The sequence below is a fragment of the Glossina fuscipes genome, unplaced genomic scaffold, assembly GCF_014805625.2.
Source record: "Glossina fuscipes isolate IAEA_lab_2018 unplaced genomic scaffold, Yale_Gfus_2 42195, whole genome shotgun sequence".
Lineage (NCBI taxonomy): Eukaryota > Metazoa > Arthropoda > Insecta > Diptera > Glossinidae > Glossina > Glossina fuscipes.
In genome coordinates this window covers 1123-18377 of record NW_023998931.1, presented here as the reverse complement: position 1 = coordinate 18377, position 17255 = coordinate 1123, and the positions used below count along the sequence as shown (strand labels likewise).

At 34.7% G+C, this 17255-nt stretch overlaps 1 protein-coding gene across 1 annotated transcript; it reads left to right on the top strand.

Moving 5' to 3' along the window:
- Positions 1-119: 119 nt before the first annotated feature.
- On the top strand, positions 120-9434 carry LOC119643032 (duodenase-1-like). The gene is made up of 5 exons (XM_038042390.1): positions 120-339; positions 398-535; positions 7488-7667; positions 7757-8028; positions 9015-9434. Exons 1-5 carry the CDS (start codon positions 120-122, stop codon positions 9432-9434), a joined length of 1230 nt encoding a protein of 409 aa, XP_037898318.1.
- The last annotated feature ends 7821 nt before the right edge of the window (positions 9435-17255 follow it).

Here is a 17255-nt window from a genome sequence, read left to right as displayed (position 1 = left end):
AGCATCCGCGTACATCGCAATGTGTAACAAACGTACGAAGTCGTTTATCTAATTTATTGCAATGTCCGTATTCCGCCTCACGTCATGGCACCCCTTGTTCGCATTCAGCAACTGAGAAAATGTTTTCGGAAGCTACACCCCTTCGTGGAATATTGAAATGCCCTACGCCTGATGAGTGCAAATCGGGCGTCACAAGTTACGACGATTGTGGTTTATCACGTAATTCAAATTGCTTTCAAGCTGAGCAATGTATCACTGTAACCAATGACGGCCCGCAGAAAAAAGTACAGGTAGGGATATCCTACGAAGACGCCTCTGTGAAAGATCAACAGAAGATACGTAAGAAGAAAACATATTTCTTGGTGATGTGTACATTAAAGTAAACTGCAATTTTTAGTTCAACAAGCTGACCGGAACGCTGAATCTATCGTATATAAAGATCAAAATGGCCGACATATCAGGCGAGTTTTCAGAACGACTATGTCTGAATCAGCGGTCCGAGAACCTTTAAACTTTTGCGAAGATGCTGACTTTCGTAAGTAAATCATAAACTGATGTGTTTTTGTTTGTTTAAGATGTAGTTGAAATTTAAGTATGAAGATCTCGTAAATCAATATAGCTTTTTGATGTCGGTGTAAAAGTTGAGCTATATTCAAAAAAACAGCACTATTTCAATATATCTATCCAAATCTAAAATGATCGATAAAATTTGAAAATTTTTTCTTCCACTTCGCAGACGCATCGAATGGAACTTGCCGTTTAGATGATCAGGTCCCTTCTTTTACACATTGCCCTTGCATGTATGATGCCTATAAGAATATGTTGGAAATATATCACAAGGGCAAAGGCAAGCCTGTTAATTCGTATTGACAATGTTAAACGTAAAGCCAAAAGTCAAGTCGTTCCTTTTTCTTGCTTTGAATAAAAAGTGTTGTCCATTGCATGAATATAGTCGAGAAATTAAATTAATTTTCACATATTTTGTTAATGTTTAGAATGGAGAATTATATTTCTGTATTTCCAATTTTAATTTTTGTGTTTCAAAATAATCGTAATAAAATTTTTTAAATAAATAAATGCCATAGGAAGCTATTATTATTCCATGTCACAATTTGTTTGTATAAAAGCTAGGGCTGTGCTGGAGAGAACGAGCCTGACAGAAACGGTCATCGGTAAGGGTGCGACGCAATTCCTGCCGTGTTTGCCATTCGACATCAAGTTCAATCTAGAGAACAAAATATTAGGGAAAAATACTAAAGTAAGTTGTAGTAGTTAGAATTACCACTAATTCTTCATTTCTTTGTTTTAAATCCACTAATTCCTGGTTTAGTTTGCTATGTATTTTAATTTTTGAATCAGTTAAGATTTACTTTTCTCAATCAATACAAAAAATGATCTTTTATAAAAATCAAATTTTGACAATAAATAAAAAGCAATCCTGGCTTATTAGCTAACTTACAAAATCAGAAGTTTTGTAAACTTAGACATTTAGAACACCGTACATCACTCCCCCTCCTAGAAAAACAGAAGTATCGATGTTGTGTAAATGAAATCTGACTGGATTTTTTTTGTGTTTGCGTGCGTCCTGAGTCGTCCGTAAATTGTTATGTTCGTGTGACGTTTTGCTGATTGCAAGTTTCAATCTGTCTTAAGGTATCGTTCGCACGCCGTTGTTCATTTGTATTTTAAAAAGTTTGGAATTTTTTTCAATAATCTTGAACGGACCGTCGTAAAGACATTGTAAGGAACGTTTGCTTGGACTACGGATGAAAAATTGTTCACAAGTTGTTAATGTTTTGGCTACAAGTCGATTAGACAGCGGGTCTCTATGGTAGTTTATGTTCGATTTTACGTTCTTAAAGTTTTCCTTTAATTGTAGAGTAAACGCGTGGTGATACGTGGTCTGCATTTGAGACTGGCATTCCACCCGGAAACCGGAGGTGTTCTCCACAAGGTATTTTCGCCGGTGAGGCAATAAGTCTTATTTGTACACTGTACGAAGGTCTAACAGAGCTATTGGCAATTTTTCACTCCATTTTATCGATTTCTTTCTGGCTAAGATTGGTTTTCAGTTGCCTGTGAAAGCGCTCCATCATACCATTGTGTTGAGAGTGAAATGAAGTGGTTTTCGTCTTATGAATATGAAGTAATTTTTTTCATTTTGTGAAAAGGGTTGAAGTAATTCGTCTGTGTCAAATATATTTCGTTTTTTTTCTTAACTGTTACCGGATATTACTATTTATAGACATTTTTTTGCAAATATATATATTAAATGCTAAATAAAGTACACACATCACGCATTGTGAATATCTTCTCCTAAACCACCAGATGACACTTTATTAATCTATGATCCATCAAATATTAAAAACCGTTCATATGTCCCTAAGAATAGGTTCAGATGTTCTTAAGGATGCATTTTAAATGACTCAAATCTCCTCTATTTTACATATTAAGATCGCTTCGATTATCAGCCGATTACTTCTTCTTTACTTCGTAAATTTCGATTGCCGACAAATCGTTGGTAAATTCTGTTCTTTAATAAAGCGAGGAAGATTATATAACTTTATGATTATAGGATTTAGGATATTTGTGAGTGAAAACCACTTTAAAGCAATTTTTCCTTTATATGTCTAACCCTGATTGCCAAAGAGAAATGAGAGGCTTCAGCCTGGGAAATATATACTCGGTCGGCTTCAGTCGGTTGTTTACCGAACGAGCGTACATTGCAGTTACATTCATATACCAATCGTTATTAAAGTATGATTTGCCGTAATAGGATTGGAATCCTGACTTTTGGACAATTTGGGAATGCCGTACGAGTTAAGAGCAGAATATTTAATGAACCGAGTTTCCATTTGCGAGTCGCTTTTGAAACGGAAGGCGATCAAACCATTCTTGAAGAAATTGAAAACGAGTGATGGAAAGTGGATCATATAGAATAATGTGCGAGGAAGTTCATAGTCAAGCAACGCTTTGTGGAAGGAACGTCGTGCATCACGAGCTGCTCTATACGACATACGATTGACTATCCGCAAGATTAGCGATATAGATGAATGTTGTTGTTTCCATTCTTTCTATATTTTCTATATTTTATTAAAGTAGCATAAAATTTATTTTTAAAAGCCTACTTAATTCAACTTTTATTTTATTGTAGTTGAGTACATTTATTGCATACGTTTCGCTTAAAACTGGTTTCAAAAGAATCCATGAGTGGCAACGTTTTTGAACTTATGGTATAATAGTTTTACAAGGAAAATTGTCGGTCATTGCGAGGATTATTTGATTTCATGAAGTTCATTTAAAAAGCAACCAGTAGGATTGGATTTCAGTGAAAAACGTTAGAAAATTTCTCCCTGATTCAATATCTATTAACAAGAAGATCCTAGAATCATTAATTCTTATGTAAAAAAAATATTTTTAACAATTTCTTAAAACTTTTTTAATAAATGCTTTTTTGTCTGTTTAAAGAATAATAAATTGAAGCATTTTTCTGTGAAGGATTATTGATTGGCTAGTAAGAAATTGTATTATTACTTAACCGCAAGTGAACACCGCATTACACTGTTCCCACGTTCGAGAAACTAATTTAATTAATACAAGTTTGACTGATGAAAACTAGTAATATAAATAAATAAAAATTTAATGTTGCACCAATAGGGCTTGGAAACTTAATTAAAGGTAAATGTCTATTCTTTATAGGTTATACTATGAAAATTGTCACTCAAATCGCTAGGTTTCAGGTTAGACTATTACAATGAAGAAAAATCAAATAAATACACTTAATTCTTTTTTTACACGATAGATAGATTTTTAAAGAATTCGTGTAAAAAAAGTTACTGGCAAAAAGGGAAAAATAGTGGAGTGTTTCAAGAGCTAAAAGGCAACTGAAGAGTACTATGAACAATATTAAAAATTTCTTGCTAGAGTTCATTGAAGAATTTATTTCGTGCCTACACAACTTAATTTTTTAGATGTATTATAAAGAAAGATAACTTGGGCTTTGAAAAAACCAAACTAAATTCCGTATTTGTAAGGAGTGAGAACGAAAAAATTTATGAGAACATCAAAATAAAAAAAGTTGATCAGAAATATTATTTTAAAAAATTCGGGAATCATTTTAAAACTAAACAATTCATGTAAAAAATAATTTTTTCCTCTTTAACTTATATTAAATTAAATTTCGTGCAAAAAAAATTCTTGTAAATAGAGAACTAGGTGCATACATGTGTACAAATTGTCGATAGTTGTCATTTCTATAAACAACCTAACATTTCAAAATACACTATTTGCGTAACAAAATAACTTATTCCGACGATGTTAGCTTAAAAATTGTCTCAGGAAAGAGGAGCAGCTTTCAATCATTCAGTTTTTATTAATTTCAAAATTTATTTTTTTAAAACATTTAAAGCATATTGGGTTAAATGTTGCTACAACAACGCAGAGAACGTGGAACAATACACCACGAAAGCTAACATGAACCACATTTGACAGAATGCAGAGTGAACACGTTACAAACAATGCAATAATATTGCTTTGTTATTATTTTTATTCGTGTTATTATTGTCTGGGCTTTAGGCCATTGAGAACTCGGTAAAGCAAATGTCTTATTCTTCTGTGACGTTCAATACACGTTGAACTTTGCGGTACAGTTTCCTTTAGTACTGTTAACCTAGAGCAGCTTTTTTTAAATAAACGTTCTTTCTTTCTATCCCTTCACTTCGACGGAAGAGTGGCCCCGACCGGTGTACTAACACGTCGACAGTTAACGACGAAATACTAGTCGCAAATTGTCTCTCATTTATTCTACCGCACCTTAGCATTAAATTGCAAATATACAAATTTCGCCTATAAATTTTGTCCCCATGAAGATATTTTCGAATAACTGTGGTTTTCTTTACGATCAGCTTCACGTTCAGTCTAAAACAGTTTGCCAACACGTTCTCAATTATCAACTTACAATCAATCCCTTCAATATAGGCGGACTGCGGGAATATTTTCTCGTGGTATTCACATACATACGCACTTTGTGAGACTCATGTAAACGAAAATGGTGATGTATATGATTTCCGGGTGCCTATGTACAAAATCATTCATCATTTCGTATCACACAGAGGCCTTTGTAACGATGGCACACATTTGTAACGATGAAATATTCTAGTGTCAGCAACAATTGCACACAGGATTCTGAATTTACCTCGCTATGGGTAAAATTCACTACCCAGACGCACGCAGCACTTTGGGTTTCTATATATTTAAATCCAAACACCGATAAGGTGCTTTCATCTAATGATTTCAACGCCTTAGCCAACGCAATATTTTCCACTGTGCAAAATTACACCGAGAGCGAAGTCGTTATTGCTGGCTTTTTCAATGTCAACAACAAAAACTTGCTGCACCATTCGACTCATACAAGACTCATACGAAGAGGTTATGCCATTTGGGAATTACTTAACGCAATTTATCGATGAACCAACGCACATTCCAGGCCTTGATGGGCTGCAGCAAAATACACTGGATCTTTTTCTTACTTCCGATCCGCATAAACACGAATTTAACATCATTGTATCTCTCGGTAACACGGACCACCGCACCATTTCCGGTTCCTTTTCGTATGCCAATCTTCGCCACGTTTTATGTCAACCACGAAACGTGATGTAGCGATAAAGCAAATTTGGCGGAGCCCGATAATTTTTTCACACATTTTGAATTCCTATGTAACAACATTATTGCCCCAGCGGAGAAACAAAACATAATAAAACGTAGAATAAGAACATACATTGCATTCAAAAATACTTCGGTTAAGCACAAAGATAAAAGCGGGTGCAATAAGAATTGCAAACAAGCAGTCAGATCCTGCAAGAATTTAGCCAGAAAACCTTTCAAGTGTGGCGTTTTATTCCAAACGATCAATACAATCTGCTACACAAACACTCTAGAAATATGTACAACAAGGTACCTGGCCGTGGTATAGCTGTACATGAAAAGCGGCTACGTACCAAAGTTCCTGCTGCTCCAAAAATTGGGAAGAGCACTTTGTCTTTCGTGAAATGAATTGGAAACCAAGCTACCGTTTCGACTCTAATTATTCTTAATAATGACCAAGCGATATTCCACCCAGTTGATAAAGCTGATATGCTGGCCGAAATGTTTGCTTCAAACTCTTGAAAGAGTCACTTATTCGATGCCTACATTAATCAATCGGACGAGGACTGTTACAAAGATTCTTGTCAATCTCAACATTTACAAAGCTCCAGGACTTCATGGAATTTTAGCCACAGTTCTAAAAAAGCGCATTAAAATACTCGCCAGGCTATTGCTAAATCTTTTCATCAAGTGCTACCATGCTGGCATTTTTCCAATTTGCTGGAGAATTGTCAATCTGTTCAGAGAAGGGTGACCTCAGAGATCCTGCCAAAAATTGAAAAAAATTATATGGTGTGTGGTCGAATAGTCACTTGCTCACTCTCCATTTCGGAGGTTAAGAAAACAGTTGGATGTAACATGCACCACATAAAACATTTGACAGAAGACTAACTGAATCCTCATCTGTATGGTAAAAATAACACGGTTTTTTCGATAAGTTTTATTAGGTAAATACGAACAACAGATTCTACTTACCTATCGGAAGTTACTTATGATTCGACCTAATACATTTATCTGCTACAGTTTATGAGTAATGGTCGAAAAACAAATTCCTTTTGAAAAACACTCACTTTACGTAGTGGTGTGGGCATGTCCTTTGACCAGTTTGGCCCCTTTTCTGTCGATAGATTCATTTTTGCGGCCAGGAGTATATTTACAACAGACATTATACAAACGCACAGACGGTCATATGGACAGACGGACATGCTTAAATCCATTCAGAATTTGATGCTGATCAATAATACGTATATTTTTTGGGGTCTCTGAAGCTTCCTTATGGACGTTGCAAACGTTTTGTCGAAATGAATGCACTCATCCTTCGGCTGATGGTTATATGTTGGGCGTAGCTAACACTTACTGGGATAGAAATTTAACAATCGCTTACTCCAGTTTGAATGCATATACATTCTCGATCTGTAAGATTCTGTTTGGTTTCAAACAAGATTCTTTGCTCATTCGTCCGCCGGTTATCTGTTCTTCAAACTTTCTTGCACACAAGTGAATTGAATAGATGTCAGATCCGCTAATGACTTGGTGTAGTTTTGTTATTTCTTAAAATTACAATTTTTCACTTACGGCAATCATTTACAGATATTGGATCTTCTTCTTTTTCTGCGAGTTGGAAAATAAACAACAGATGATTTATTACGTTGACCAGGAATTTGCTTTTAGTCACCTCCTCTTCAATTTTCTTACGCATTTTCTCTTGTTATTTTAATTATCAAAATTTTAACGAATGGAAAATTTTTTGAAAGGATTTGTTCACATTTTGTTAACATTTATGGCGATAAATATTGCTTTAACCGATTATTTGAATACGAACTTCCCTGATAATTACACAATAGAATCCAAACAGCCTGCTCGCAAAGTTTTTGGTGGTTACAGAAAGGGTGGTGAGATATGGGGTACCTATACGGCGTTATTAGTTCTAACCACGGGACGAGCAAAGTATTTTGGTGCACTCAATTTCTGTTGCGGAGCATTAGTGAACGTGCAAACTGTAATAACAGCTGGTCATTGTGTTGGTAATGTATGATAGATATATAATAGAGTCTAACACTTCTAACATATGCATGATATTTTCGTTGTTGTTTTTCTATTTGCAACGAAATAGATCACCTTCCAATCGATCTTCCAAAAAGCTCATTGCGTGTCATAATCAACGCCGAAAGGCGATTACGGCGAACGAATAAAACTTTATACAAAAAAGTTTTAAAAGCTGTAACACATCGACAATATGCTAACAAGTGGGAGAGGGGTGACAACGATATCGCTCTTTTAATTCTATATAGTCCGATTAAAAAGCGCGTTGATTATTTGATACCTTTAAATCCTCCAAAAATTAATATGGATTGCGTTGCAACTGGATGGGGTCAAGTATTTCCGGTAAATATAAAACTAATTCCAACCTTTGATTTTTTGCAGATAACGGTGGCACACAACGGCAATATTTATAAAAAGCTATTGTATGCTCTTAAGATGTATTCTCTGTAAATCAAAGAAGCGGAAAATTTAACTTAAGGCGATGGGCTTTCGAATTCTTTTGAACCCTCTTCGAATGGCCACCCAAATATCGGCTCATTCCCAATCATTTTCTCTGCACACTATAAATCTTGTGGGGATATTCACGAAGGCAATGAATTACTAATGCAAACTGGCAAAGTTTCAGAATTTATTCGCTGGCTAAATTTTGTAATAATAATAATAATAATAATTTAGCAAAGCTGAAGGATAATATTGAGAAGTTGGGGTAAGCAAGTCGATTGGAATAAGTGGGCAATAGAAGAAAAGCGTACTTCTTTCATTTTAACGATAAATGTTTTCTCTTAATCGCACATCCAGTACACCCACACACACGCCAGCCTTATAATAGCTGCAGAAAACAATGCTTTAGCCACCATACACCTATGATATTTCGGTATAGATGACAAGAAATTAAGTCGAATAGCGATTATAGCGCAACAGAAACGGTCTTGAATGTCTAAATTAAAATGAAATATGCGAAATTATGAATACGTGAAGATAATGCTGACTATTGCGTATTGCACATATCTCTCTCGATGAGCCATTAATTATTATATATGTTTTCAATTTCGATCTCCAAAAAATTGATGATAGTAAAAATTTTCAGAACGAAAATGACGAAACGAATATGATAATTGGAAAAGTTTTTCTACTCCTATTTTCTATAAAAGTTTATTTGATGAAAAATACTTTCTGACTAGGCTATGCTTTTCCACACGTTCTATAGCAAGCATTACATTGAATACAAACGTACGCGTACTTTTAAGGAATTTTATATGTTTTAGTCTTTCCATATTCAACACTGATCCTCGAAATGAAACAATTTTTAACATTTTTAATCTTGCCAGGATGGTCCAAGCCCGGATAGAATTTTATTTGTGGATATGCGTCTGACAGCAACCACAATCTGCAATATTGTGTATGGCGCTAATAATAAGCATGCACTGTGTGCAAAATCGCCTCAGTCAGCTAAAGGTCTTTGCAAAGGAGATTCCGGAGCACCCTTGTTTTGTAACGGTAATATTTTACTTTTATTCTTCCAAGTCCTGCATTTAGTGAGGCAATCAAAAGCACGTTTTCCATTAGGTAAAATTCATGGTCTGCTTTCGGAGGGTGCTTCATCATGTGATGATCATGAAATCTACGTTAACGTCTATCGTCACTCAAATTGGATTAAAAAAAATATGCAAAAAATTCGACGCCGTGCCGCAAAGGCTTGTCAACATGCGTGTGCGCCAATGTTATTGTTCCTTCCAATGTTCGTATAAATCATTTTCGTCAATACTTTTCTATGCAACGTTAAGAAATAAATTTATTATTAAACGAGTGTTGAAAAGCTAGAGTTTTTGTGTAGCAAATGAATAGCCTTTATAAGCTTCTAATTAAAGTGGTTTGATAATGGTAAAGCCTGACGTTTCATTATAAGTTTGTCACCTCTTCTCTTAGATTATCCGTCCGTTTATTTTGCTGACCTGCTTCTTGTTTCAAACGATTTGATGATACATTCATATCTTTTTTTCTCTACGTAAGTGAGCATATCATCCTTAATTCTCTTTTTGTTAAAGACGTCTACCAAAGCACGGACTGATGTAGCAGAGCTCCTGCGCAGAGGGTATGAACTCTGAAGTGATGTGATACCAGACGAAGACGAAGTATTTTCACGCTTAGTGTTTTCAAAGAAGGTTATTCTCTCTTGTACCGATAAATCGATATAATTTTTCCGGGCTGTTTGTATGTTCGGGACTTGAGTTTCAAACAACACAGTTATAAGTGAAACTAATCCAGGTTTAACTATATTTTTATTTTTCACTTCATTTGGGGCCTTTGCTTTATACGATTGCATACCAAATATTTTAATATGTTCTTTATTTCGCACCGCTTTCACCTCGTTTTCCTTATTTCGATCTTCTTCTTGTTGGTCAACGAATTCGACGTCCAAACGACGTAAATTTTCCTTCGTTCTATTAATGCATCTTAAGGCTGCACTTGTATGTTCTTGAGTAGTGTCTGCTTGCTTCATCTTTTGCAGTGCAGCTTTCGGTTTTTGCTCTTCAGCAGCCAGATTTATTTTCTTTGCCGGAGATTGCAATCGCACACATTTCGCGGCCATTATCTTATTTATTCTCTCGCTATCAATATTTTCTTCATTTAAAAGAAAACGATTTTATTCACTTTTTATCTATATATGATTTAAAAAATTTTTATTTTCATAATTTTATTTGACAAAAAAAAAAAAAAAAAAAAAACAAAGAAACCGGTATAAGCGAACTGTTTATTGTCGAAATATACTTCTCTTTATGGAGATGTTAAACGCTGATGCTCGACCGATCATTTAATCTACGGCTGCGACTATTTACTATTTTGCAATTGAAAGGCTACAAAATTCAAACCCCACCTCGTTGGTCTTAATGTACGAGTAACTAGGAAGTACTTCATTCCTTTCACGTTGTATGGAAACAATTTAATGACTTTTATCAATTATTCTCTATAGAGATAAAAGTAAAATCATCATGTGAAAATATTGGTGCTTCATTTACGCAATCAATTCATTCAATTTGTCTTAAGGTGAATCTTTGATGCTTACGATATTAACTAGATCTAGATGACTTCATAGGGGTAAAATAGTATGTGGAAAGGCGCGATGAGAGAGTCGCCCTAGTTTCTTGAGGGTCCCGGTATATAAACAGGCGACGCCAGAGACAGCATACTAAAGCAATGATGAAGAACTATAATCATATGGAAATCAATTTTAGTCTCTTTTTGGTTTAACGCGAATACTCCAGATAGATTTGGTTAATTTGATGTAGCAGATAGAAATTCTACATTGGCTATAATAAGGTCGGGGAAGGAGCACATTAACCAAGGCGATGATTAAAGAGATCATCATCAGCATTAGATCGTTAGTCAGCTGCGCGTAGTCTACTTTTTGCCTTCGGCAAGAAATAGCCTATCTTCAAGTTTGGTTCATGCCTCTGCTAAGGTAATTTCACAATCTTGGGCGAATAACCAAGGGATGAGAAAATACATATATAAATAAAAAAGTAAACCAGGCTTAGAGTTAAAAAAAAAAGTTTATTGTTATTGTATACCATGCTGTGTATCTGTATAATTGGCCTGAGGTTAGAATAACCATAGCGTGTTATAAAACACTTAACAAAGCGAAGTTTTAAGCAACTGCACATTTTTGACATGTCTTAAGGGGCGCCAAAACTTACAGGAAAAACCCGGGCATGTTAATGAAGTTAGATTTCAGCGTTCTTTACGACATATCATCAAAAATCTGGAGTTGCGCAATGCCTCTCAAAACTGTTTGAACTCGATTTGTCCATTGCATTGTTTCAGTGTTTTTACTGTAACCGCGCATGGCATATAACATAAATAAGTTGGTTTTTTCTGGTTTGGTAATCTTAATTAATTTATCAGTTTATGTTATATTTGTATGCTTCCTACCATTTTTTAATATTAATACTTATTTTATTACCTTTTTGTACTTCGATATAAACCTTTTTTTAGCAAGGACACAATACTTAAAAAATATGTGCTATCACCCCTTCGCTGTATCTTGAAACTACTTCACTTTGGCGATTTGAATGGCAGACTGTACTATGCAGAGAAGGTTTAAGGTCTTTGCAAAAGTATGTACCTTATTTACCATCCAAGACCGATTCCAATTCATCATCTTAAGTTCTCCATATTTAAACTGCTTATGAAAGACCTTTAAAAAGCTTATCACCTTTGCTAGTATATATGACTAATAGTGATATAGTGATATGGTAGTCTTCTCCTTCTTCTAGAATGCAGCAGATCAACCACAGATAACTCACTGCGTATGTGTTCTATTGGCTTTTATCGCACAATATGGTATACGCTTGCAATGTAAAGAAGAAAAGTACTGTAAAGTTTTTCTCATTCTTCTCTTTATTGACTTAAATGCTCCGGAACGATATAATGTGTAAAGATAATTTTTGGTATTGAAACATTTTACATGCTTTACAAAATGGATTTCTCTAACATAATTCTATGCCAGTTGTGTGGTAGCTTGCTGCTGGTTGCCTGGTGACGGGATTAGCTCATCGGGTCCCAGGTATTCCCTCACAAGAAAACTTATTTTTTCTCGGGACATTTCGTGGTTTTCCCTCGCACCTTCTGAGGTCTGTTGCTTACTTTGTCTTAGATGGTTAACTGGGTTACTGATTGATGTAATCTGCTATGGGTTTCTAAAGATGGATTCACGTGCAATTTTATTGGAGAAGTAATGTTTACACGCCAGATAGTACGAAACTTAAACGCATCATGCTCCGTTCGCTACCCGATAAAGAAGAAAACAAGAAAACGATTCGTACTTCGCACAAGGTTGCCTTTTGCGAATCTTACCATATCCCAAGCAGAAGACAGCTGTTTTCTGATTTGGTTTCCCCCTATGGTAATCGCAATATTACAAATAACTTAACCTAACACTCCACCTTTGGAGACGAAGGCCATGTGAAATCAAAACGAGGGACAACTTTGACTCCTCATATAGTATACGGATAAGTGAGGTCTTAAGCGCCTTTTTCTTGAAAGAAGAAATTTTTTTAAAAACTTTTTCATAATTTCCCTAAAATGTCATTTTTTAATTAACTATGATGGACGGAGGGGAGGTGATGAATAAGTTACTCCAAACATGATATATTAGCTTTTCAATAAAATTCTTTTGTCAAATCTCGACAATCACGCGAAAACCAACATTTCTTTAAAATCGACTTTTCAGATATGTGTATGTATTTGTAGAATCAAATTTGAATAAATTACGCTGTTTGCCCCAGAACATCTCTAGTGTTTTCCACCTTGCAGCGCTTTTTAAAAACACCTTTTGTTTTTAATGCTAAAACACTTATATATTTAATAATTTCCTTGGATATTATTATTGTTCTCTTATCATTTTTCATGCAAAAAATTGTTAAAAAAAACATTTTTGTTAAAGCTCGCTGGTACATAATATTTAGAGACATTTTTATTTCAAGTTAACTAAGAATTTCTGAACTGTCAAAGCTTCTACAGAAAATGACTAATGGATCGCTTCGTAATTCTTTAAAAAAAAAAAATTTGTTTTATTTATGTGGACCTCCTTATCATTAGACAGACAACAAATGTTATTTACATTCATCTGTACCTTCTTTCTCGCAATTTGTCACAATTTGATTCTTCTGTCTACAAGAACAATTATTTTAGCTTGCTTGAAACAAACTATTTATCTTCCAATCAATTATTTTTGGTTACGTAATAGTACCTTTTTGCTCTTAGTCGGCATACAAGAACATATTTAAAAATGAAAATCAAAAGAATTGAATATAACGACATTTTAGTTATTCTTTAGTTAGTAATACAGATCATAATTTTAGATTAACAACCGTATTCTGAGCAACATCACGAAGCCGTCATAGGCCAAACGGCAAACAATCTTGTTTGCCTCATAATAAACTTGATATTGGAAAGATTTATTGTGACTATCGCTCCGGGAATATCAAATACCGAAAAGCTGTTATTTTGATATAATCATTTTCATCATTCATTCTTAGTTAACGCTTACGTAAATGACATCAGTTAATAAACCCATCTACGTTAGCCTTGTGGAGATGATTATACTCTACATTACCTGCGGTAAAAGGGTATTGTTACGGAAACCCCAAATCCTGTTCATTCCAGCTAAGTAATAAAATCCCTAAAGAGGCAAAACCTAATGCACATTCGCAGCGCGTCATGCAGCTTCCGGCCGAGGAAAACGAGTACCAGAAAAGCAGGCTAACGAATTAAAAATGAAACTAAAAATTAGTTACCAGTAATATGATGATAAAAATGTATATAAATACAATATTTGTGGAAGGGAGGGTCTGTGGAAAAAGAATATTTAAGTTGAGCAGTTGAACGTATTGCCAAAAATAAATTGCGAACAATCCTACACTTAAGGAATGTAATTGTAAATGAAAGAACTTTAAAGTGTATTTCTCTTGCACAAAATATCCACGGTCCAGTGATACGGACTGCATCTTAGAAAAGCGAATTTCTTAACAATATGTTAAGTAAGTGTGGAAGTATATAACATTCAGAATGATTTGTGATAGACTCACTTTATGTTACATCAAGTTAAGCTTATCTGCCCTTCTGTCTGTCTTGTTTTCTTGTGTTCTATTTACAGTCCGCATTTCTTAATATATTTCGATGGAACTCGGTACGTCGATATGCTTTGATCCAAAGATGAACGCTGTTGAAAATGGTTCCGATCGGACCGTTTTTTCAACCCCTTCCAATACAATATCTCAGTTTGAAAAATCCTTATATGAATAACTGTATTAAGCGTAGTTTGATGGTAGACCGTGTCCTGCTGTTGTGACTTCACCTATTTCTGGTTAGATATTTCCAACGTATCTTCTAAATTAATCAGATGAATATGTGATGGATTTCACTGCGAGTACAGTTTAAAAAACACATTTTTGGGATCGAAAAATAGGATTCTCAATAAAGAAATTCTTTGATAGAACTAAACAACATCGAACGATGCTAGTCACATAAGCAACAAGGAAAGGACATTTTAACGGTACAAAAGTGAAATAAAAACAAAAGGAACAAACATAAAAATTTATTCAAATATCTTTGGATTAAAGAGAGAGTTCCGCTTGCCTCAAAAACAAAACAAAATCATTTACTTTTATCGCAATTTTATTAAAATTAATTAAAAGTTAGAAAACGTAAACAAACTCTTCTAGATGGCTGTGAAGGTAAACTTTGATAGTACACAAAAAAGAGCTGCACTGCAGAGGAAGCAATGACTACATTCACTACAACTTATTCTCTTTCATTTTTTATTCGTTGTTGTTATTTCATCGAATTTTATTTCTCTTCAACTGCCTCTCTATAGTGTATATATGATGTTTTGTTTTGTAATTTTTCGGATAAAGAAAGCGAGAGAAGGGGAGCAAGTTGTCTGGATGTGTGTTTATTTCACATAATTCAAAACTAACCACCTACGCAGTCATATGAATGTGTCGTCTGGTCCTATGATATTTACGAGACTGTCCATGTACGACAAACACGTATAAATTGAGAAGGTTTGTTTTTTTTTAAACATACGGCTGAACGTTGAACGCTTTCCATGTGTTTAACATAAAAAAAATTAAAGTATTATATGAGCTTTGCTAAATTAAACCAAATCACATTTTGGCTTTTAATCGAAATACATTTCTTTTAAGATTATCTCGTTTTTCTTTAAAATGAGAAAACATTTATACTCTGCTCAGAATGCATCCTACGTATGTCAAACATTTGTTTTTTATGTGCTATATGCATTTATGATCTGATATAGGGTTGACCTAGGTTAGTCTTTTATCTCTGCCTTTTCAAATCATCAATTGTTCACTCAGTTGTGAGCATTATTTTGCTGAATCGACCGTTTTGTTTAACGGCAGCAGTTTTACTGGTGTAAAGCATTTTCGTCTGTTAATTTCGCGCGGTATTGAAATACTGAATATGCAAGGTTACATAAATTTGTCGACAATCTCGATTAATCAATACTGAGGTTATATCCGATTTTCTCGCTCAGTTGACTCTCGAATCGTTAGTGGGCTAACGTGCTAGGATTAGGTAAAAGTGAAATATAATTAATTTGCGATACTTGAAGCGGCATGTTTTGCAACTTCTCAAGCTACGCATAACGAGGACTACATACATAAACGTTTTGCCTAAAGTTCATATTCATTTGCATATAAATTTTGTGAAAACGTTTTCAACGTGACGAAGGAAGCTTCGGAATCCTCTTATATATATATTTTTGTGAAGCTTGTTTCTACGGCTTACAAGAAGACTCAAAAGTAATTAAATTGTAACACATTATAATATTGGCTAGATGCGGCCCATTTCTCCCATTTTTGTACAGGGGCTACACAGTCGCCCAGAGAATAAGCGTTCAAGTTTTTGTACTTTTATCTGCTATACTTTATGAGTAATAAATAAAAAATAAATGCTTATTCCTTTTGAAAAACAAATATGCTCTCAGTTTGCTAAGAGCTGAGGGCGTGCGCTTTGACCGATTTGTCCTATTTGCAATACCAACTAACGTACAAGAACATCCAATGTTTCGGCCAAATTTGATGTCGATTGCTTCCTTTTTGCGGCCAGGAAAAGGTTTACAATAAACATTACACAGACGAATTAGTAAACATTACTAAGTTCGCTTCATTAAGGAACCTGCGACCAGACAGCAATATGTTTCAATATATCTGACTTAAGTGGCCTTAAATGTAAAGTCTATGCTTCAAATACGAAGAAATCTAATTTAGAAAACGATTTACCTATTTACTAAGATTATTAGGCGTTTTTCTTGCGCGAGAAATCTTTACTCCGGGCACCAAACTTAAACACTGCTTATGATGCCACCGACGTAGCACTACAAGATAAACTTTTGTCATCTTCTGTAAGCGCTTTGAGCAGCAACAACAATATTTGTTAATTTGATCATTATGAGATATACGTGAGTATTGGTTTACTACCTGTGTATTGTGCTTATAATATGTAATTGGCACTGTCACCTTAGATAGGCTGGTATTAAGGAAGAAGGCAAAATACTTTTGTGGATTATTAACGATCCAATCTCTGTTAGCAAGTTCGGTATTTATGAAGTGAAAATCGACGTGCGCCACTTCTAACCTAAATATTTTATAACACCTTTAATAGCTAAAACTTTGATCTTCCATATACTGAAGTAGGGATTTTTCGCCTATAACTTTTTTATATATAAGAAGATCATGTTAAATTTCAGTTATCATTAGCTGTTTCAAAAAATGGGCTTGCACCACTTCCAAAATATACGGCTCAGTTCTCCATTGAGATGTCTGTGTTTGTATATATACATATCCCAGAATGTGCATACATATAGAGGCACATATTAGCCTATGTTATCGTAAATGCCGCAATTTTCATAGTCCCATAAAAAATTCTCCGAACGAAGCTGAATACAACCCGCACATCGTTTCATTTTTTCGCAGGATGTGTGTTTTAGCTACAGCAGGTAAGCAAATTTCCGCTTTTTCAACCTCATCTTTGACATAGTGCAACAG

Excerpts from the sequence above, each read along its gene's own strand:
- LOC119643032 (XM_038042390.1), top strand. The coding sequence starts at position 120 with ATGTTTTCGGAAGCTACACCCCTTCGTGGAATATTGAAATGCCCTACG. Across the intron at positions 340-397 it reads GAAAGATCAACAGAAGATAC|TTCAACAAGCTGACCGGAAC; the intron begins GTAAGAAGAAAA and ends TGCAATTTTTAG. Across the intron at positions 8,029-9,014 it reads GATGGGGTCAAGTATTTCCG|GATGGTCCAAGCCCGGATAG; the intron begins GTAAATATAAAA and ends TAATCTTGCCAG.